At 39.0% G+C, this 25207-nt stretch overlaps 1 protein-coding gene across 1 annotated transcript in view; it reads left to right on the top strand.

Moving 5' to 3' along the window:
- The window catches only part of LOC126262680 (tensin-1), a 622011-nt gene that overhangs the window by 592746 nt on the left and 4058 nt on the right, over positions 1–25207 (top strand). The window contains exons 15-21 of the mRNA XM_049959456.1: positions 3468–3670; positions 8094–8159; positions 15229–15409; positions 15784–15964; positions 16076–16303; positions 17733–17882; positions 24003–24285. Coding sequence (XP_049815413.1) covers positions 3468–3670; positions 8094–8159; positions 15229–15409; positions 15784–15964; positions 16076–16303; positions 17733–17882; positions 24003–24285 — 1292 coding nt within the window. The remainder of the gene's footprint in view (positions 1–3467; positions 3671–8093; positions 8160–15228; positions 15410–15783; positions 15965–16075; positions 16304–17732; positions 17883–24002; positions 24286–25207) is intronic.

The raw sequence follows: 25207 nt of genomic DNA on the forward strand, positions 1-25207 counted from the left end.
CAGATGACCATCTTTGTGATGCTCTTGCACTTGCTAAATGCATTTATGATAAAACAGGCTGTCTTCTTTGGATGTTTTGGAACTCTTCTATTAGTACCACATGTTAAGGGGACCCCAGACTGAAATTTCATATGATTCTTTTTTTTTTTTTAACTATGTCCAATACTCATTTTCAGTTGACCGCATCTCCAATTTTGTGGTGGGACTGTTGTTTTTGGTATGTCTGTCTGTCCTCAATCATACTCAATATACATTTTTTTTCTTCTGGCAAGTAAACGAGTTGAAGTAATAGTAAAAGATGCCCACCCAGCTAGCCACACGGTCTAACGCACTGCTTCCCAAGCGGGAAGGCATTCCTATCCCCGGCACGAATACGCCCGGCAGATTAGTGTCGAGGTCCAATGTGCCGGCCAGTCTGTGGATGGTTTTTAAGACAGTTTTCCATCTGCCTCAGCAAGTGCGGACTGGTTCCCCTTATTCCACTTCAGTTACACTATGTCAGCGATTGCTGTGCAAACACTGTCTCCATGTACGCATTCACCATAATTACTCACCATGCAAACATTTGTCTGGTATTAGACATTCCCAGGGGGGTCCACTGGGGGCTGAACTGCACAATAACCCTGGGTTCTGGGCGGCAGTGGTGTGGGTGGACTGCTATGGCATGTTGTGGGTTGTGAACCACTGATGGGTACAGTGGGACGAAGCCTCTCGGATCATAATAAATGCTGCAATTCATCTGCAACACAAATATGCTCAAACAATATCTGTGACAAAAAATTAGACCTACATTTTGATATCAGAAAAACATTCTCCCAAGCATCACTGATGTATGTTAGGGTTGCCAGTTTCACTTCGACCTGGGGAACAGGTTTATAAGTACTGCTCCCTGACCAGTGATAAATGTACTGTAGCACTCTAAGATTCCAAGATCTGTTTCTAAACTTCCTGTACGAAAATTATAACTGTATCAATCACTAACTTCTAAATGCAGAGATATGAAATACTTTTAAATATACGCTTTGCCCCAGGAGGCCCTTAACTCACTTGCAGATATGAGGATGGTTGCTGACCATGTCCCTGCCTGTGTCTGTTCCCAGCAATTCACAAAATTGTTTAAACATTCTGCCTTGCAGCTCATCAGTCTCAAACCAGAATTCAGACATTCTCATTAGCGTTCCATTTCTCCTGCTAATAGTATTCCTCTGGAAAGTGGTTCTTCCTGTGAGGACTCCTCATAATATTGTTAATGGTGCTGGAAGAATAACTGAAGGCAGCAGAAAGGCAAGGACATTCCCCAGTCCTTAAACAAGACTAGTAGTCTCTGACTGCAACTACTGCATGTATTGTATATCTCTCCTACAGCAAACCTAATGCAGATTGAGGAAATACAACACATCAACTCCAGGCCTTAAAGCAAGCCAATAGTATCCATGGAAAACTCTGCATGGTGCCAGCCTTTGCATCATTAACTCTGAAGATCATGTTCTCCAGTTTGCGATCGTACACCGGGCCACGTCCATAAAGAAATGTATTTTTTTTTTTTTTAGAAATGTTGTAATTCTATTGTATATGGCTTTCTCAAATATCTTGGATATAGCTGGGAATGGAAATAGGACAATAACTTCAACATCTTGACTGTCCCCCTTTTTGAAGATAAGAATTACCTTCAAGGTCTTTAGTACTTCTGGGAAACATCACTGCTTATTGAGCTATTGATCACATTGTATAGCAGTGTGACAATTTCTACATATATATTCTTTAATATATAATCTGAGATATCATCAACTCCATATGAAAATGATTTTCTGATTCTTATGATTTTTAATACGTCTTGTCCAGTTACTGGAGCTAGGAAAATTGACCTGTCCAATGTTAGGAATATAGTTTAGTACGATACTATTGATTGGCGACTCCATGGAGTGTCCTGTGGACCACGACCAGATAATTGATATACTTGGAAGGAGAGACAGCATTGGTCGTATTTTTATTATTATTATTATTATTATTATTAACCGCAAAATCTATTTTCGGTCACTTAGTGACCATCCTCAGTGCTGTAATATACAATTTAAATTGGTAGGCAATTTAATTTGTGGCAATTTAAATTGTATATTACAGCACTGAGGATGGTCACTAAGTGACCGAAAATCGATTTTGCGGTTAACAAAAAACGACCAATGCTGTCTCTCCTTCTTAGTACGATACTGTTAGCATAGCAATCCCTGACACTAGATTTATTGTCAATCTTTGAAAAGTCAAGTTAAAATGTTAAACAATCTGTTTTGCATCAGATTTTTGTATCATATAGCTGGAGGTATTCAGGTGAGACTCATTTGAGACTGGTTCCTATGGTACCATTTACAACTTCCCAAAGCATTTTACTCATGTTACCTGACTTTGCAATAAACTGCTTTGCATGATTTGTGACCTTCATGAAGATTGTTCTATACTTTTTAAAGTATCTTTGGAAGTTTGGATCATTGCTTGTTTTATTTTGTACATAAAATTTTTTTCTTGGTTGCACAGGAGTAATTATTCCCTTTCTATCTGTTGCTTCTCAGTGGTTTTTCTGTATATTTATTTATTTATTTGAGCAGAAAGGCAATGTTAAAATAATGGCACACTTGATCAGCAAATATTGTTGTTTTATTTTCAGTGTCATCCTAAAGATAAACATTTTCCCAGGTCATGTGCTTTAGCAGGTGTTTAAATAACACTATTATACTGTTGATACCTTCGATATCTATTCTGTACCTAATAGTTAGTAACGAAGGTTTGTTTACACCAATCATGAAGAGCCAGGGCCAAACAAGCATGCTGGAAGAATTAAGACCTTAAACTGGAGAATCTTCCCCATAAAACCAACCTACAAATACTTGGGCCATCCTTATACCATTCCTGCTCCCTACTCCTTGTCCAATGGGTCATATTTGATTGAAACATTCACATGCAAGACCTGCGTTAAGTATCCACCCAGTATACCATATTCCAATCCTTTCCACAGTAATGTCAATTTCATTGCATCTGCTGCATGCCTTTTTGTGTGATGCAGTTACTCAGTTGCCTAAAAAACAAAAGAGGGAATAATAAGGAGAAAGAGGAAGGGGAAATAAATATCAGGTATTAGAGTTGAAGATGAAAAAAATGAATAAATAATTTGTAAAGAAAATACAGGTTTCTCGACAGCAATAGCAGATACAGGAACTACATTCTGATGTCACTGTCATTATATCTATCACTAGTAAAGCAGTTTAACTGGAAGGAAGAAATGTAAGTGAAATTTATTGATATTCAACCAAAAAAATAAAGGTTATTTACCATTAATAAGTGTGCCAATTTCTCGTTTTTATGTTGATTTGCTTTCTACATTTTTCTCAGGACCAAGAAGCATACATATAAAATAAATGTGTTTTTACTGTGCTGATACTTGACATATAAACTAGATTAACTGACACAAATTCCAGATGAGAGAAGAAAGCTTCTCTTCATGGAGGACAACATCAGTCAGTGATGAGCCAGGCAGCCCCACTCATTCAAGCAGCCCAAGGCCACAAACACCAGCATTTCCTGTGCATCCTCGTACACCGTATGTTAACAACAGTTCACAGCAGTTTGAGATGGCCTCCACAGCACCTGGCTTGCCTCCCAAGAGTCCAACTACACAGCGGTAAGATAACAGCCCCAAGTATGTTTTACACCATATAATTATTGCTTATACTTTACATTAAAATTGTGCTCATGATATGTCTAATATGCCAGTATCAAACCCTATTAAAAAAACCAGACAGCAAAGTAGAGGTGGAGGGAAATACGGTAAACCTCTTTAATAATGAATCAAACTAACAGATCTGGCACATGTTGTTCACAACAAATGATAAAGTATGCACAGTAGTAAGAATCCAGTTATGATACTCTAGATTTGGGGGTTTATCTTTCAGTTGGTAGCGGGAAAGCCTGGTAAAGAGTTTCTAGCTGCATCTGAAAATTTTACTGGTTTGCACTATCATGTGATTATGCATCAATTTCTTTTTGTTCATGGTCATCTGATGAGAAACTTCTGTTTACTCTTATTTTACAAATGTGTCTTTATATTGCCTGAACATAAGTTTATGTAAACTTGGGTAACATATCAAAACTGTATGATGGACCAAGTCTCAACCTACATATCTCTCCATTAGAGTGCAGCACTTCTTTGAAGTGAGCAACCCAAACACACCAGTAGACTGTCTCCCATCTCCAGTGTCCTACCTGTGAGTTTCCCAGTTTCATAGACCTCAGCTAATTATCATGGCTGATTTAATTTGTTTTGCAACCTTTTTTTTCATATGCAAGTGATGTTTCTGAGGCATATCGAGTCTCACTTTCATCTATGATAATGGTGTAGGCTGAAGTTATGAATTAAAATTTATACCAGCTCTGGGATTAGAACCCAGGTATCTTGCTCACTAGGCAGATGTGCTATCTGTTGTGCCACACTATCACTCTATCTCTACTACCCTAGTACTGAGGTGTGAATTGGTATTTGTATGGGGGAGGGTAGTCGATGCAGCTGTGGTAGCTGTAGTGCCAGTGTGGCACAACAGGAGAGTAAGCTGCAGACCCTGGTTTGAATCCCAGTGCTGGTACAAATTTTAATTCATTGCTTCAGCCTATATCATTATCGTAGATGATTTTTTTTCCCTTCAGCTTTATTCTTTTGGATACTTTCTATGAGAGAATAGTGTAAGGTATGGCTGGAATTCTCTTATTCAATTAAAATAGAAGTAAAATCAAATGCTCATAAGGGATTGTTCAGTACAATGAAAAGGACGTATTGAACATCATTTAAACCACTCTTATTTATGCCTACTAATGTGTCACAGTACTGCATCAGTGTTAATCAAAACCCCAATTCATAAATTTTCATATGGATTGTAAAGATGATCAACAATGTCTGGTTTGCTGAAATTGTTGCTGTGCATTTACTGTTACGTAAGCACGGACTGAAGCCTTCAAAGAGTTTTCTTCAGTGCGTTAACACTTTACTATGGAGATAATGACTGATAGCACTGATTCAGAAGAAATCATATTATCTGATATGTCAGCCTCCCCTGGTCCATTATAAGGATGTGTCCAAAGGACATGCTCCTTCTTTTCCTTATGGTGTCTGAGATTCTCTCTATTTCATTATGCAGTTCTTGGTTCGCTGAGTGTACTGCTCTTGGTTCACTCATCTTCTATACCGACAGTCTCCTGAGAATCTTTCATTCTTAAGTAACATTCAGGCTTTCTGCTGCTTTATTTTACAAAGGGTAGTTATATCACTAAGCAAGGGGAATTCCTTCTCTGAATGGATGATTATTTCACGAGGCATTTCATGAGGTTCAAGTCTGGATCCAATCTTATTTTTACTTTATGTAAACAGCTTGCCCATAAACATAAATTCACACTCAGTTCTATTTGCCGATGATACTTCTGCCCTTTTTGAGACCAGTCACTGAGAGCAAATTCCCTCAACTGTCACAAATCTACTAGACAGTTGAGAAGACTGGTTTCAACTAAATGGATTAAAACTGAATATTGGAAAAACTTGTTTACTGTAGTTTAAAACTAAAACTCAATGGTAAATGAAACCCACATTAATCACAAAAACAAACAACTGAAAGAAGCAGGCTGTGTTAATTTTTTGGACCAAAATTTATCATATAAAGGACTTAGCAAATAAATTAAACACCCTGCCTTTACAATGAAGATTTTCACACTCTACTAGCATGGAATAGTTTACCACAGCTATTTTGAGTCAGTTATAAGTGTGGTGTCACCGCTAGACACCACACTTGCTAGGTGGTAGCTTAAATCGGCCGCGGTCCATTATTACATGTCGGACCCGCGTGTCGCCACTGTGTGATCGTAGACCGAGCGCCACCACACGGCAGGTCTCGAGAGACGTACGAGAACTTGCCCAGTTGTACGACGACGTTGCTAGCAACTATACGGACGAAGCCTTTGCTCTCATTTGCCGAGAGACAGAATAGCTTTCAGCTAAGTTAATGGCTACGACTTAGCAAGGCGCCAATTGTATCAGTGCATGTATCTTACGAGTCTCATTTGTATAGTCAAGAGAGATGTACCACAAGGAGTGATTAAAAGTATATTCCACAGATGTATTTTCTTTATTGCATTCATTACGTATCCTGTTCCAGACTTGACGCCAGTCGGCGTGTGTGTACGCGTGCCTTTCGGCTTCCTCCTCAGTGTGGCGTGACTAGCTTGTTACGCCACAACAATAAGATATGTCATTATTTTCTGGAGTAACACAAATAAAATGACTAGAATATTACAATTACATAAAATCAGTTGTTAGAAATATGTGTAATGCAAAACCACAATATTCCTGTGATTCTTCAACTTCTCCCGGTGTATTTCTTGCTCAGACAGTCCACGGGTGTACTGCTGGTCCATAATGTCCAATGGGCACAATATTTCGACGATCAGACATGTCGCCATCATCACTGATGATGATTGTGCCCATTGGACACCATGGACCGACAGTACCACGCCCGTGGACTGTTCGAACACAATATTCCGGTTGCCCACAGATAAGAAATTTAAAAATATGAAGTCCTCCCTGTTTATAAATTTATGAACTGATTATTTTCGTATACATTAATCCTACGTTATTCATAGGCAATAATTTTGAATGCCAGTACATCACTAGGAACAAGAGGACTTTCATGCTTCCCACTAATAGATAAAGCCCTATGCACAAACCCCAGAATACATAGGCATGAAAATTTACAGCATGCTAGAAAAGAAACAAATCCACAGCATGAAGCTAGGACAACTTAAACCAAAATCTTCAAAAGTTATTAGTACAGAAATACTATTCTTCCTTAGAAAAATTTCTGAATGACAGTATGAAAAGCTGAGCAAGAAAGCAAAAAGTTGTTTATGAAGCTAAGCAGTTCTATGTCAAATAAATGACTGCAAGGTAATTATTTTTATATATTGTTGTTGTTATATATCGTTTCTGTAATCCACTTCAACTGAAACTGCAGTACTGATGAATCCCCTGTACATTAAATATATGATTGAACTTTGTATGTTATGAGACATTGAAATTCTGATACTGATTCCCATAAGGCTTTAGGGCAGATCACTATCTGGTAATGTCTCAATTTTGCAGTGATAAAAAGATTCTCCTCATTGTGTCGATGTTCAAAGTTAATGTGTGTTCTAAATTCATCATGATAGCCTCTCTGTTTTTGTAACAGACAAAATTCAGTTCATTTCCATAGTTTCTTTCCATAAAATTTTATTCATCATAGCAGTGAGCATTCCTTATCAGTTTTTAATGGTACGTATGCTGTAAATGAAATTCTAGTATTAAATGTTTATGAGGGGGGGGGGGGGGGGGGGGAGGAATATCAGACTGAGTATACATGTCAACTCAGACACCAGAATTGTTAGAAGGCCGGCCATTTCCTTTCATTTCTTTTCCAACATGTTTCCAACAGTGCCCGCATTTCCTTTATTTTCAGTGTTAAATATTTCATTCCCTTTATTTTTAGTGTTAAATTTTTCATAATTTATTTGTATTCTTCTTTAATCATCTGGCCTATGTAAGAAGCTAGATTTGGTTTTTCTTCTCTTCCACCTAGTATATATTTAGCTACTTCTGCACAACAGGAAATTTTAATTGATAGTCCTCATATGCAGTGAATATTATATGAACTAGGTAAATTTTTGCTTACATGCAAGCAGTTTTAGAAACTTATCCTTTTAGTATTTCTTGTCTCATTCATTTCTTAATCAAAATTTATGAAAATTATGTAAAATATTATTCCACTTAAAGATCTATGGAAATAAACATGCCAAATAAATTAAAATATGCATTGCACAATTGCAGTTTTTGATACTTTCACTGGGTGTAAATGGTTTATATCTTCCAACATCTTCAACCTGCATATTGCAATAAGTTCTGCTAAAATCATATTTTTTCTTTCTTTGGCTCTTTTTCTGGTATTGTTTAAAAGAAAGAAATTACTATTATTATTTCTTTTTTTAAAATTAATAACACTTACAGTTTTTCTTACATTTCACTATTGTAGACGTTTGAGTTATTCGGGATCATTTAAAAACCTGCGAAAGTGGCCTTCCAGTTCTTCTGTATCTAGGTATGTGAATTATTGTGGAGTGCATGAATTGAGACTGTTTGTTAAACCTCATCTTTGCGTTGTTTGTTACTAAAATAAAGGGAGCTGCTTGCAGAAGTAGAAAGAAAGCAGGCTAGTGTGCACATAAAATGTCCAATAAGTTGCACAAACAGCGGATGGTCAGTTTTCTTTCTTAAACGAGTCTTCATTTATTATACAATACTTTGATGTAAACAGAACACTGTCTGTATCTTGCTTACAGTGGGTGAATTTTGTGCAGTGTGCGCCATTAGAAAGTGACTTCCATATAATTTTTTCCCATGTGTGTCTTTTACACTAACACCCAGTTAATGACTACACTCTCATTAACATCTTTAGCGTACACTTCCAAAGACCCCCTTAGTTTTTAGACCTAAAGTAGTCCAAGTAGTTCATAATGTTTTAGGGGACTTCTTTCTCAAATAGTAACAGAATTATATGTTGTAACATTTGTCTGTGTTTCAAGGGGCTTTAAGTATTGCAGCACATATTTATAAACAAAAAGAAATTATGCAAAAAAGAATACCATATTTGATAACTGACTGACAGTGCTTTAGTAGATATAATCAGTTTTTTTTTCACTTAAGTGATGTTATGATCACATGAAAAAAAAACATAATAAGCCATGGGTGGAATGCTCTCAGAACTTAGGATGCATACAGATATCTTTTTTTTATATGTATTTTGTAAAATTGTTTATAATAGAAGGATCAAACTATTAGAGACATTAAGAGGTGAAGGCATGGAATAAGCCATAGGTGAGAAAGATATATGTGGATATATTATGACAAGAAATGCAAAATCAGAAATAATCACAATTTTACAAAGAGACAGATGGGCTGGCCGGTAATTACATTAGTTCAGTACTGCCAACAGTGATACAAAACCAATGAAAATAAATAAAACCTAGCTTTCAGAAACTTATTCCCTCATCAGGGAAGCAAGAGGAACGAGGGAAAAAGAGGGAAAGAAGGGAAGTGGATGCAGGTCATTCACAACCTAGGTTATGAGGTAAGAAGGAAGGAAAGCAAACATGGAGTAAAGGGCGTCAAAGGAAAGTCAAAAATAGCATGTTATAAGTACTATGCCAGCATCAGAGCAAATAAGATAGATTGAGATTTAAAGTGAGGTGAATAAGATGGGTAATATTAACAAGGAGACAAAGATTAAAAAAACTCCTTGACATTATCCTTCTTATTCATATCACTTACACCTCTTTAGATTTCAATCTATCTTATTTGCTTTGAAACTGGCAAAGTACTTATGACATGCTATCTTTGACTTCCCTTTGACACTCTTTACTCCATCTTGGCTTATCTCTTCCTTGTTACCTAGGCTGTCAATGAATTGCATCCACATTCCCTTCTTTCCCCATTTCTCGTCTCTCATCCCTGCTGAAGGAACAAGTTTCCAAATGCTAGGTTTTATTTATTTTTGTCAGTCTTGAGTGATTGTCAGTTGTACTGAGCTAAGGTAGCTTCTGGCTATCCTCATCTGTCTCTTTGTATATTTTTCACATTTCCGTATGAATTTTTCCTTTTAATCAATAACTGTAATTGTGAAATGTGATACTACTCACAGTAAGGAATGAAAAGAGAGAGGGTTTATTTATTTATATATTTATTTATTCATCCATCCATTTTTAAACATTTGCATATCATCACTATTGTGACATCATATCTCCTGAACTACATGTTGTACGATAATATAATATTGTAGTTACATTCAGTGACATATATGATACTGTCAGCAAAATTTGTTGTGAATAGAGTTAGTAGGAAAGAATAATAAATTTAAACATCGTGCATGATGCAGTACTTTTTCACTCATCTCATTGTTTATGACATCATTTCTCCTTAACTATGTGTCATACAATGATATAATTGTGCACTTACATTCAATAGCATATGTGGATACTGTCTGTAAAATGTGTCATGAATACAGTGTTTAGTAAAGAAGTAATAAATTATGAGGGTGGTATGAAAAGTTCTCAGAACAGAATAGAAAATAATACTTAGATCACTGAAATGTTTTTATTTTTCAATGTAGTGTCCCTGTAATTAATGCACTTGGTCCAATGATGTGCCAGTGCTTTGATCTCATCTCAAAAATGAATTTCTTCCAGGGAGGCAAAATAGTTGTCAACTCCAGCTATCAATTCTTCGTTTGAAGTAAATCTTCGTCCATAAAGAAAAAATTTCAGTTTTTGAAGAGATAGGGGTCTGATGGAGCCATATCAGGTGAATAAGATGGTGTGACAACAGTTCATACCTTAGTTCATGTAATTTTGCCATGGCAGAGGCACGTGTGTGGGCAGGCGTCAAGAGTCGCGGCACCCATCTTGCAGATAATTTTTTCATTTCCATTTCTTCAGTTAAAATGTGATATACCAGTTCAGATGTCATCTGGCAAGCGTGACCAATTTCAAGCACTTTCAGTCGGTGATCCTCCATGAGCATTTTGTGCACTTTTGCAATGATTTCTGGAGTAGTGACACATCGTGGCTGACCACTGCGCAGATCGTCATCTAAGCTCTCCTGACCAAATTTAAATTCATTAGTCCACTTGGCAACAGTTGAATATGAAGGAGCAGAGTCCTCCAGTGTATTCTGGAAATCAGCATGAATGTCCTTTGCTTTCATGCCTTTCTTTACGAAGTAACTTAATCACTGCCCGAATCTCTTTTTTTTCCATCTTCACAAACCATTATGCTGTAACAACAACAGAGCCACATCACCACCACAGCTCTCTTCCAAGAGCACTGACATGGCACGTGTTTATAGGCAACAGTCCAATGAATATCACGTGAACAACTCGTTGCGCTGGCACTGACCTCTTGTGGTGATTCTGAGAAATTTTCAAACCGCCCCCACATAATGTCATATCTCAAGCAATACTTCTACTGCATCAGTGGTGGAAAAGTAGTATGTGATAAATGTTTTTCCTTGCATCATTTTGCAAGGGGTTGTTAGCAGAAAAAAAATTGTAAACATTTGAAATTATGTGTAAAGTATGTTGCATGTTGCTAAGTGCTTTCATTCTCAAATATTGGAATAATAAAGTCTGGGAATTCACACATTGTGAACCACGCTTCTTTTTCACCCCAACCCCACCCCCACCTGTTTGATAGGTAGGTGTTTCTTACCACCAGAGAGATTGTGGATTACAGCTTATTTGTATGTAGGTATGTAAAATAAAGAGATGTGGACAGAAGTAGCTTATACTGTCAAGGAGGCTGCAGAGAAACACATTCCCAAGAAAAGGAACAGTAAGAAGGCTAGATGGCTATCAGTTGAGGCACTGCAAGTTGCAGAAGAACCTTGCAGAAGAACGAAGGAAAGCAAAAATTAAGGGAGATAGATCAGCTATGTTTGAATTAAATAAAGATTTTCAGAAATTAGCTAGAAGAGATAAAAATATATTCTTTAATGAACAGTGCAAGGAAGTTGAAGATAGTAATGGAATGGGGAAGACAAGAGATCTTTATAAGGAAATTAGAGAAATTAAAGGAAAATTCCAGGCAAAAATTGGAATGATAAAAGATAGAAACGGGAAAGATCTGAGTGAAGCAGAGGATGTTAAGGAAAGATGGGCAGAATATGTAGAAGACCTATACAAGAAAGAACTGCATAATGACAGGGCTCCTACTGCTGATGTTAATGTTAATTTAGAACTAGAGCCAGATATTTTGGAGAGCGAAGTCCAGTGGGCCCTTGAAAACATGTTATAAGGAATGCGAGGCTAGATGAAGGAGAAACAGGAATTAAAATAGCTGGAATAAATGTAAACAACCTCAGGTACGCGGATGATACGATCCTGTTGGCAGAAAGTGAAGAATAATTGAGAACACTCTTACTGAAGGTGAAAGACGAAAGTGAAAAGGCCGGTCTTATGCTGAATGTGAAGAAGATGAAAATTACAGCAACTACACCTACCAATTCATGGGATATAGCAGGAGAAACCATGAAGGTAGTGACCACATTCAGTTATCTCGGTTCCCAGATCTCTGCTGATGGCGACTGCAGCCATGAAATCCGGAGACGCCTGTTACTCGGTAGACAGGCGATGTCAAACCTTGACAAGGTTATAAGGTACAGAGATATAACACTAGCAACAAAGATCCGTATTGTGAGGGCTATGGTCTTTCCAGTTGTGATGTATGGATGTGAAACCTGGACCATTAGAAAGGCTGAACGGCGAAGAATTGACTCCTTCGAATTGTGGTGTTGGAGGAAACTTCTTAGAGTTCCATGGACTGCAAAGAGAACCAACAGATCAATATTGGAGCAAATAAAACCAGATTTCTCCCTGGAAGGTCTAATGTTAAAACAAAAGCTGACCTACTTTGGACACACAATGCGAAGGCATGCCTCGCTGGAAAAAACATTAATGCTGGGGAAGATTGAAGGAACTAGAAGAAGAGGACGTCAGAGGATGAGATGGATCGATGGCATCACAGAAGCAATGTGTTCGAACCTGGAAGGTCTACGGGAGAAAGTGCAATACAGGAAAAAGTGGCGTGATTTGGTTCGTGGGGTCACGAAGAGTCGGAACTGACTAAACGAATAGAGAGAGAGATGTAAAATAAAGAAAGGAAACAACTCAGCTATAGCAAACATATGTGTGGTACAGAGACACATAACATAAAACAGTGTTCACACTAGATTTTGAGCTTTTTTCTAGCAAAAGTACTCACATTTACCCATACGGTCACTCATACACCCAAACACACACTTCCATAGCAGTGGTGAGACTCCTTATTGAGTGCTGATTGTTGGGATCAGTTCCTTGACTGATGGAGATGGGGAAGGCGAAGAATAAATGAGGCAAGGACGGGGGTAGCAGGATAATGCGAGTCACATCTTTTTGACAGACGACACAACAAGAGAAAAGGAGTTCAGAGGGTGCAGCATATAAAAGGCAGAGAGATAGAGAGGGGGGGGGGGGGCGGCAGCCAGGAATTGGGGAAAAGAATAGAAAGATGAAGAGGGTGACAGGGAAAGGAGTGGAAAAGGGAGATGGAGGTAAGGAGAGAGAGAGAGCACATTGGGGGGTGGGGGGGCAGATTGGTGGGAGAAGGCAGTAGACGATCGGACAGGTAAGGAGTGGTGTGGACAGAAGAGAGAAGGGAAAAGGCAAGGAGGGGCAGTGGGAAGCAGGTTTGTGGGGATTTAGGCCAGGGGGATTGCAAAAGTGCGTGATATGCTGGACAATTCCCACCTGCATAGTTCAGAGAAACTCGTGCTGGCCATTCATGTGAGTAGACAGTTGGTTACTTGTCATGCCCATTTAGAATGCTGTACAGTAATTGCAGCATAGGTAATATATAACAGGATGGCTTTCATGCATGGTCCTCTTTATCATTGGGTAGGAAGGGCCTGTGACTGGACTGCAGTAAGAGGTGGTAGATGGATGTGTGAGACAGGTCTGGCATCTGATCTGACTGCAAGTGAGCGAGATTGGAACATGGATGGACAAGGATATTCTGTAGGTTGGGTTTGTAGTGGAACTCTACTTTGGGTGATGTGGGTAGCATATCCCTCATCTCAGGGCACAACAAGAGGTAGTCAAAGCCCTGTTGAAGGATGTGGTTGAGCTTCCCAAGGCCCGGGTGATAATGAGTAATCACAGGCTGCTTCTCTAGACAGGCCATTTACATACTCTCTTCCAGCACAAGTTTCTCTGAACTGCACAGGTGGGAATTCTCTCGCCAGCATATCCTGCAATCTTGCAGTCTCCCTGACCTAAACCTCTGCTAAACTGGTTCCAACTGCCTCACCTTACCTTTACCCTTCTCTCTTTTGTCCAAACCACTCCTTCCCTGACCAAATCATGTACTGCCTCCCCCCCCCCCCCCCCCCCCCAAGCAGACATTCCAATTCTCTGCTGTTGATACCACTCCTCTCCTCCCCCTCCCCTCCACGCAGACTCTCCCTCCCCCTCTCCCAGAAAACAGATCCGCAATCTCAGTGGACTTAAAGATAGTGTACCACTTGATAAACCATGAGGAGTTATTAACAATCCTTAATGGATTTGGGATTTGCTCAAAGCTGCTGGCCATAATTAGAGCTGTTCTGATGGATATGAAATCTGTGGTGAAGTTCCTATGATTACATTCCTCTGAGGGATAAACAGCAGTCCCAAAGGATGATGGTCTCTCTCCATTTTTCAACACTACATATTCTGATGGCTATAACTCACTGAGAATGGGAATAAAATTTATATATGTCAGTATATAACAGTTTTAAAACCAGTCAATTTGTTTGCTGACAAAAATTTGGTCCTGTGTGGCAATACTCCTTGAAGAGCTGAACATGAAAGTCTGTAAAATCATTACAGAAATTCTGGGATCCAATTACATGAATGGCAGTCATTAGAAGTATCCATCAAAGACATTTATAACAAAGTAGAAAAAGTCACAGAAATGGTTCACAAAAGACAGGTAAAATTTTATAGCCATGTCATATTAGTACATAGAGACAGGCTGAATAAAATGATATTTCACTTTTTCAACACAATACCCAAATATGTAATTCCTTCATTTACTAGCGCCAAAGACCTCCTGAAAACATAAGAAATCAGACCTAAAGATGCTTTCACCATAGATCTCTTCTGCAAAATGATAGCAAATCTCACTGACAGATGCATCAAGGTGTAATCTCTGGGTTGGCCCCAAAGAATAAATAATGCATGATTCATCTGTGAATGAACAGAGCACAAGACTTTCTAACTACGATATCTGCTGTATTATTGGTTGCTTCATAGTTGTGTTGCATATTTTATTTTCTTTCTTTATTGCAATGATTTCTGAAATTGATTGTTCAATGTCAGTATAAATGCAGATTGTTTCACTGCAGCTAACTAAAATGTAATTGGATGATGTCCTGTTGGAATGCAGATTAGTTATAATGCTTTCAAAATATGTGGATGTTTGAGCAAACAAAGGACTTTGCCTAACATACTACTGACCTTTCAAATGAGCTAGCACTCAGTTACAAATGAGAAGCTTCATTGGGTTCACTTATAATTCTCCTTACTTCTGCCCTTCTAGCAAGGACCGTTCTCCTTCGCCAGTGTCTGACCATTCACAGACAGTGCACCAGCAGAACATCAGCATGATAAGTAATTCCAGCAGTGGTGTGAGCAGCAGCAGTCGCATAATCAATGCTTATCAAACAACACCACATTCATCTGGATTTGTCTCTGATGGATACCTGCAGCAGAGCCCAAAAGTAAGTATAAAGATCTTTAGTAACAGAGAGAGAGAGGGAGTTTTGTTTCGAGGCTGTAGTTGTACATTTATTCAATTTAATTTATAGAACAATTTTCAAATTTAGAGTTTTTTGCTCTGTTGTACCTGAATAAAGAGGAGGCACACTAGATTCATATATGAACCAGTATTTGGAATTCTTCCCCACACTCTATATATTCTTCTCTGGCTCTCAGAACTTTTCATGAGTTGTATTGCATGTAGGTAACTGAGGCACGTAGCTAAATTGATTTACAAATAGATCAAAGTACACAGTCACATTATCTGACTCAATATTTTTGAGTATGTCCTTTAACTTAACCTAGTCAGGAGTAATATTACAATTCTTATCCGCAGAATTCTGCTGTTCTTAATGGAAGCACTGGCCAGTCTTCACCCACTGTTTATTATGGCCATTCAAGGAGATCATCACTGCATTCAAACAGTGAACCACCACAGGATGTATCTCCAGCACATGTTAAATTTGTTAGAGATACATCACGTTTTTGGTACAAGCCTACCATCTCCAGGGAAGAAGGTAAGAAACACCAAGTTATAACTAGTCTGTATACCACATAGTAGTGCAAGTAATTTAAAATTTTCACTATCACTACTGCAATACTTGAGTTCACTGTTCCTCTGTTTTCAGCTATTAACATGTTAAAAGACCAGCCTCCAGGAACTTTTGTTGTACGTGATTCCAATTCATTCCCTGGTGCCTTTGGACTGGCTTTGAAAGTTGCTACACCTCCACCTAATGTACAAGGAAAGAGTTCCTCATCAGGTGATCCTGCTAGTGAATTGGTGCGACACTTCCTCATTGAACCAACATCTCGTGGAGTGAGACTCAAAGGATGTAGCAATGAACCTGTTTTCAGTGAGTTTGAAATGTATTATACCATATTTTAATTTAAGCACTATTTCTATAGTGGAATGTCAGTTCCATTTTTTGATGAAATCAGGTGGCACCCAACTACAAAGTTGGAATTCTGCTACAGGCACCCTGCATTCTGTGTGATACTATCTTTTTGGCAATAGTCACATAAGCCATGCAGACTCACATTTGCATAGGTCTTACTGTTGTGTCATTATTTAATGTGTTCACAAGGTACTGTCTATGTTAAAGAACATGTGAAGATGATGATGGTTGTCTAGTCATTAAATATTATACACTTAGGGACCTAGGTTCCACTACACTTATGGGCCTGTTATATTCAAGATAGGGTTGGAACAGAGGTGTTAAATGGGGAGAGACCTCTTAAAGTCTGAGTGATGATGAATGGCCTAGGAATGGATAAAGCAAAGAGCCTAACTCAGTTATATATGTGCACTCAAATACTAATTAATGCATCTGTTATTAGGTTTATAATTTTTCTCTGTTATCATGATGCCCCAATGGCAATAGTGATGGTTTGCCCACATCATTTCATCATTATTCTCTTCATAGGGAACACAATTTTGCAAGGAATTTTTTCTTTCCATAACAACTTTGGATATTGTCTTTCGCAACTCCATGAATAAGTCAGCTGCTTCAGATGTTCATGATCTAGGCGCATCACACCAGCTCTTCTGTTAGACATATTAAGTTGCATTAAGTTGCCCACACCATTTGCTTTAGATGCAAAATTTCAAAGATAAACATAAATCTTGGAGGAAAAAATGAAGATGGAAGAAAAGCTTTCTTAGGATAATTGATATAAACTCCAATAACATTTTAAAGTTTTGGCAGCATATTTAGAGACCTTTGCACTGCCTTCAGTGGAATGTCACCCAAGAATTTTATATCTTGACTTCTGGTTCTCAGAGTGTAATTAAATCAAAGCAGACACTAACAATAATTTGGGAGAATCTATGGAATGTGACTGTGATGGCATCACCTATCTCATAGGGGTCTTCATTGTGATTGGTAACTAAGCAGTTGAATACTCCCTTTTTTAAATAGGAATCTTATTAGAAAATTACTTACTATCAGTTATTTATCTGTGACAACAGTGTAACTGTCACACCAAGTGTATCATTCCCATACATACATTCTTCTTATAGCCCTCCCACTTTGGCCCTTTAATCTTAGGGTATACAGTCTTGTACCAAGTTCTTATGAAGAATCGTTCCTTCAGTGAATTTCGTTTTTTTTCTGACACATCCACATACCCTATACATAGGCAGTTAATTCCATTTATTAATTTTATAACTGCCTATTAAATGTACTACATAGAATTTTCTTCACTTGTATGTGTGTCTAATATCAAATGCATGCTCTACATGAAAACTTTGGTAGACTTATGAAACTACTGCATTTTTTTCAGGTTCACTTTCAGCACTGGTTTACCAGCACTCTCTTATGCCTATGGCTTTACCATGCCGTCTGTTGTTGCCAGAGGGTGATGGCTCAAGACTTACTGCTGAGAGTCCTGGAGCAGTTAGCAATGCACAACTACTTTTAGCACAGGGTGCAGGTAAGAATAAAATATAAAATCCTTTTTTTCAGTGAGGAAGTACATAAAACAAGTTGCTTACATACTGTACAATTCATGCACAATACAAATTCAATATGTGCATCTTATGATAATGTTGTTGTTGTGGTCTTCAGTCCTGAGACTGGTTTGATGCAGCCCTCCATGCTACTCTATCCTGTGCAAGCTTCTTCATCTCCCAGTACCTACTGCAACCTACATCCTTCTGAATCTGTTTAGTGTATTCCTCTCTTGGTCTCCCTCTATAATTTTTACTGTCCACGCTGCCCTCCAATACTAAATTGGTGATCCCTTGATGCCTCAGAACATGTCCTACCAACCAATCCCTTCTTCTAGTCACGTTGTGCCACAAACTCCTCTTCTCCCCAATTCTGTTCAATACCTCCTCATTAGTTATGTGATCTTCCCATCTAATCTTGAGCATTCTTCTGTAGCACCATATTTCGAAAGCTTCTATTCTCTTCTTGTCCAAACTATTTATCATCCACGTTTCACTTCCATACATGGCTACACTCCATACAAATACTTTCACAAATGACTTCCTGACATTTAAATCTATACTCGATATTAACAAATTTCTCTTCTTCAGAAACACTTTCCTTGCCATTGCCATTCTACATTTTATATCCTCTCTACTTCGACCATCATCAGTTATTTTGCTCCCCAAATAGCAAAACTACTTTCCTACTTTAAGTGTCTCATTTCCTAATCTAATTCCCTCATCGTCGCCTGACTTAATTCAACTATATTCCATTATCCTCGTTTTGCTTTTGTTGATGTTCATCTTATATCCTCCTTTCAATGCCCTGTCCATTCCGTTCAGCTGCTCTTTTAAGTCCTTTGCTGTCTCTGTCAGAATTACAATGTCATTGGCGAACCTCAAAGTTTTTATTTCTTCTCCATGGATTTTAATACTTATTCCGAACTTTTCTTTTGTTTCCTTTACTGCTTGCTCAATATACAGATTGAATAACATCAGGGAGAGGCTACAATGCTGTCTCACTCCCTTCCCAACCACTGCTTCCCTTTCATGTCCCTCAACTCTTATAACCGCCATCTGGTTTCTGTACAAATTGTAAATAGCCTTTTGCTCCCTGTATTTTACCCCTGCCACCTTCAGAATTTGAAAGAGAGTATTCCAGTCAACATTGTCAAAAGCTTTTTCTAAGTCTACAAATGCTAGAAATATAGGTTTGTAGTGTCAGTATTGCCTCACTTGTTCCAATATTTCTACAGAATCCAAACTGATCTTCCCCGAGGTCGGCTTCTACCAGTTTTTCCATTTGTCTATAAAGAATACGCGTTAGTATTTTGCAGCCGTGACTTATTAAACTGATAGTTCGGTAATTTTATGATAATATATAATTAAAAATACGACCATATAAACAAAAGCAGTTATGCTTACTACAGTTAGCTAGCTGAAGCTACTGGTATTGTCTGTAAATTTTTGTTGAGAACTTACGGAAAGATGAGCAGGAAGCAAAGGAAGCTGGCTTCATTCAACATATAGACTGTCACAGTAAGAGAAGGGATATGGAGCAGGAAAACTTTCATTTCGCAACTCATTGCAGACACTGTATATGTGCTTTACAAAAAGTATTAATGAAAGTATAAGTGAGATACAGAGGTAACATGTACCTGAAGGTTTCTTCTATTTAAACTGAATTTATCTGGCCAACATTTTTAATAATGTAACATGTTGTGACCAGCACAGACAATGGCTAGAGCCTCTTTCTCAAACTGAGAGCAGTGGACCCATGCTGCACTGAGAATCTTGAATGCAGACACTAATGGCTGCTCCATTTAATAATAATGGAACATGTTGGGACGTACATAGACAATGGCCACAGCCTCCTCCTCAACCTGACAGCAGTGGACCCGTGGTGGACTGAGGGTTATAGATGCAAACACCAGTGGCTGCTCTGAGCCATGTGCATTCTGATGGGCAAGAACTACTCCCATGCTGTACTGCAAGGTGTCCGTGGCCAAAACCAATGGTTTGTTGGGATCAAAAGTAGCTAGACACAGTGCTGTACTGAGGCATTCTCACAGCATGGTGAAAGCCTGGTCACACGGTGATACCACACAAAAGAAGCACACTTGCAGAGAAGGAGGTAGAGAGGGTGTGCGAAGGTAGGCACCTCAGGAATCAACCGAGATAATAGGCAGTTTTACCCAAGGAAGCCTGCATTTCTTGCAATGACGAGGGATGTAGCAGATCCATAATGGTCCTGACAAAACTCTACATGAGCTGGACACCCTGCTTCAAAATGGTGTGGCCCACATACTCAGGAGATGGTTGGAAAAATTTTGACTTCTGCAGATTATGACGCAAACCCTTGGCTCGGAGTTTTTTAAAAAGGGTCCAGAAATATTGTAGGTGGTCACTCATAGTACACCCAGTAATGAACATGACATCCAGGTTGGTGAAACACTGTGCAGTAGTGGACATGATCTGTTTCAGATAGCATTGAAAAATTGTGGGGCATTTGCCACCCTAAACACCAGCTGTTTATATTGATACAGACCAAAAGGTGTTTTAAGAACCATGATACATTTGGACTCCTCATCCATGGGTTACTGGTGGTATACTTCAGAAAGATCAAGTCTGGAGAAGAAATGACCTCCTGCTAAGCATGCAAACAGTTCATTCAAGTGTGGCAATGGGTATGTGTCGACCGAGGACTGGGAATTCATGGTGATCCTAAAAATCACTGCAGATTCACAATTTACAACAGGGTTCCTTCACGATAGCAAGGAGCGTGGCGCAACTGTGCCTCGACTTGGGAATGTACGGCTACAGGAATCTGCCTAGCACAAAAAATGTAGGATGAGCTGACTGCTTCGAGGTATTGTAGGATTGAAAGTTGGTGGCACTTCCCCGGCCTTCCACAAAGATATCCTGAAATTCTGAGCACAGAGATTACAGTGACTGACAGAGGACCTTGGCAGATACCAACTGTATGGAGTTCCTGATTGAAAAGCCGAAAGCCTGAAGGTATCAAACCCAAAAAGCTTTGCTGAACTAGCATTGTGGATGACAATAAAAGTAATAGGACAAGTCACTGATCTATAGGTAACTTCAATCACGAATTGGCCAAGCAAGGGGATTACTATATCCCTGAACATTTACCGGCAACAGCAGCCGAGGTCTGAATATGTTTGGGCACTGAGCTAGGACAAAGCTGTGCTGGTGTCTACCTCTACCTGGAGGCACACCAGTTGCGAGAGAACCAAAACTTCAATAAAAAGCTTGTAAGATTCCTCATCAGCAACCGGCCCTGATGATGCCACTTCCTGGATATCCGTATCCACGTTGTCTGATGCTGCATTCTGTGCAGTTGAGTGGCAGCCCACCTTTAAGACAGATGGCCCAACACTGGGGAGACTATGATCCTCATGTTTGAACTAACAAGATGCACACAACAGCAACTGGGAGAGGTAGCTGTAATGCTGTCAATGCATTGTGTGGAAGCTACTGGATCGGCTGGCTTGCACCGATACTACATCGTCCTCACAAAATGCAGTGGACACAGCGGGATGCCGTGTACTGCTGTGACACTGCACCAGGTTTCCAGCTGCTTACCAGGGGCATTTGAGACCTCATATGACTGGGAAGTTAACAAAACCTCTTTAAGGGAGGGGTTCTCTAATTGGAGGACTCATTGATGGACTTCCGTATCTGGGGCAGAGCAGACCGTGACATCCGCATAAAATCATTTTCACTTGGCTGTGACAAAATGGCACTTGTGACTAAGGTCATGGAAAGTTGTGACCCAAGCATGATAAGGCTGACAGGGCTGCTTCTCGAATTGGTAGAATTCGAGCATAGCGGCCAAAATGTACATGCGGCAGCAATAATAGGAAGACAACAACAAAAATAAAATAAAGTGTCAAACTACAATGAGAGAGGTTCTTGCAGTGGGGCCAACTGCTGCAACACCTGACACAAGGTGAGAGAAATCCACGATAAAATAGTGTGTGATGTATCTCTACATCTGTAACATGGAAGGCCTGGAAATTTTGCTGTAGGCAGTGTTTGTATTCTTCCCAATCTTCCACCTCCTCGCCAAATGGCGGGAATGGAGGAGGACATAGAGCAGGAGGTAGAGGTTTAGAGAGCAATGCTGGCAAAGCCCATTTCATGACCATGATGAGATCCTTCTGTTGTTGCACCAACATTTCAAGCAGAGACTCCAACACCACGTGCTAGAAGACACTTGCCACGGATTGGCTAAACTACCAGTCCAATAATCCTAGACAGATTGTCAACATATAACAGAGGGCAAGACTGGCCGAGCCTGACTCTATAAGCTGTTGGCTGGCTAGTAGATTGCATGGAGGAGAGGCTGCGTGTGCATCCGTGAGTGGCAGCCTGTACCGGTTCTAGCGTCTGCCACCTTCTGTGACATGCCTTACAACTGCATGCCTGGATCTCATTTGTGGAATCTGTGCAGATCACTACACAACACATTCTTACACATTACATATCAATTCTCCAAAACAATATGAAATTAAAACAGCTCTACTGGACATTCTTAGTTCGATCACTGAAGTTGGCAACAGATTAAACACTAGCTGCCCAAAATTGTCCAGCTTCCACAGATTCGCACCTAGGAAATAAATGCTTAACGAAATATTTACAGTTAGCACTTGTTCTGTATGTGCCACATAAATAAAGAGCTGCTATAATACCTCCATCTTTTGTTTGCTCATGAGCAATGTAATGAAAACTACAACAGAAATCGTACTTAATATGGTACAACATCTATATTAACACAGTTTTCAAAACTTGATATTAAACAGATTGAGTGGTCAATTTCAGGGAATTAATTACTCACGGAAAACAATATTCTACATAAAGGTAGACAATAGAGGATTTGAAAATTTAGCAAGGATAATACAATGAGAAATACATACATGTCCTGAAATAAATAAAGACCAAAGATACAAAATTTGTACAGAGAGAAAACTATTAAATTCACTGTCAGAAGGAGAAAATTAGATTGCATGGTATTGAGATGACAATGAAGTTGCAAATTATAAAATGGCAACAAGCATTTCCAAATGTACTGCGGTATGACCAAAGAACTAATATAGAGATTCAATTTTGACAAACCCATACACAGAGAAACATGACATTGGGGATTGTGAAAAAAAACAGCAAGTTATTATATTTTGACCTTTTGTTTGCTGGAATTTGCAGCTTGACCTGCATGATGGCAAAATTGCACCAATGTAATTGATAGCTCAATTTGATCTTTTTATTCTAATTACAAACATAAGATGGTTTTTTGTAGATCCTCACTTCTCATTGCCGGGAAACCTGACAGAAGTTTTATAAAAGTTTGTACTTCATTATTAAAACACTGTGTAGCTACAGTCCTCCCATTAAATTACAGGGAGCTTAATTGTTGCAACTGAATGTTATCATGAACAGTTTTAACAGAATTCCATGAACTCCTATAATTTCAGCAAAAGCAGACATAAAAGCTTAAGAGAAAAAGTGCCCCCCCCCCCCCCCCCCCCACGTACACACACACACATGAAGGCAGTAAACATACTTTTACAGGTATGACAGTCCTATGAAAGTTATGAACCTAAACATAGTATAAGCTGTGATGAACATCAGTGACCAAACAAATTTTGAGCAGATCAGGATTTGAACTTGGGCACCTGCATTTTTTGGGCTGTGATACCAGTTGTGCCAGTAGCACACCTCACATATGAATTCAAAGCTTCAGCTTGTGACTAGTCGCTCTCCAACTGTTCTAAACTCCAAAGAGGATCTCCTGCTATGGAACTGTCACTGTAGCATGTCACAGGACACAGCAGGAGAGTCTTTGTAGACTTTAAAGGATGTGGATAGCAACTAGTATGAAGTTGAAGTTTTGAGTCCATCCACAAAGCATGCTTGGATACAGTTAGAAGTGACTTGCTGCTATAAGGCAAGGGCCTTTGTTCAAGTCCTATTCAAGTACAAAGTTTTAGGTTGTCACTATTGTTCATTTCTCTTAACATTCTCTTTCATCCATTAAAATTCTTCATAAGTAACTTTCTTCTGAATGGTCTCCTCATTACCTACTTACATTTTTTTTCCAGCTTGCAATGTACTGTACCTGTTTTCGATGGATACAGAATCACTAACAGGCCCTCAAGCAATCAAAAAGACAGTACAACAACTTTTCACAATGCAGCCTCTGCCACTGGCAACAGTTGTGCATTTTAAAGTTTCTGGTCAAGGAATTACACTGACAGATAACAAGAGGCAGTTGTTCTTCAGGAGACATTACCCAGTAAATACTATCTCGTACTGTGGCTTGGATCCTGATGACCACCGATGGAGTCAAAAGAGTGAGGAGACAGGCATGCCCATCAGCTCCAAGTAAGTAAAAGTGCTAATTATGGTGCACGTATACACTAGTTTTCTAGTACTGCATCCAAGAATAACAAATTGTCCATAATGAAAAATCTGTTTTATAAAGTGTATCCAGAATATCTTTTAATTTTGTGTTACATCTAAATGTCATTTAACTTATTATTTTTCATCTTCCGGATCTTGTGCATACAGACCAAATTTTATGTCCCTCTCAGAAACTTTCTTGGGTATTAGACGAATTTGTAACAGTTCTGAAGCAAATGCCATGAAGTGTATCCTTCAGTTTAGAAATAGAGTTGAGCTCATGAGGGCTTAAGTCAGGGGAGGGCAGTAGGTGGTATAGCACTTAGCAGCCCCATAAGTCAAACAATCGGTAACAACTTGCACTGTACGTGCTTGAGCATTGTCCTGCAAAATGATGGTCAGGTCCTGCAGAAGTGTCATCACTTCTGTCTCTAAGGTGGTTGTAGGTTGTGTTCCAAAAATGAACAGCATAGAGACAGAAGTGATGACACTTCTGCAGGACCTGACCATCATTTTGCAGGACAATGCTCAAGCATGTACAGTGCAAACTGTTACTGATTTGTTTGACTGATGGGACTGTTAAGTGTTATACCACCTACTGCATTCCCCTGACTTAAGCCTTCGTGATTTCAACTCGACTTCTAAACTGAAGAAAACACTTCATGGCATTCGCTTCAGAACTGCTACAAATTTATCGGGAATAGACCGCGCTGCTCAAACTGTCAACACAACTGGCACTGCTAAGAGTATCCTATGACTTCCACATCACTGGCAATGGGTTATACACAATGCTGGTGACTACTTTGAAGGTTAGCAAAACTTTGAAACATGTACCTATTTTGTACAAGCTGTAAATAAATAGTTGCCATTATTAAAGTTTCAGCTCTCGTATATTTCGATAAAC

This window comes from Schistocerca nitens, chromosome 6 (assembly GCF_023898315.1).
Source record: "Schistocerca nitens isolate TAMUIC-IGC-003100 chromosome 6, iqSchNite1.1, whole genome shotgun sequence".
In the NCBI taxonomy this organism is placed as follows: Eukaryota; Metazoa; Arthropoda; class Insecta; order Orthoptera; family Acrididae; genus Schistocerca; species Schistocerca nitens.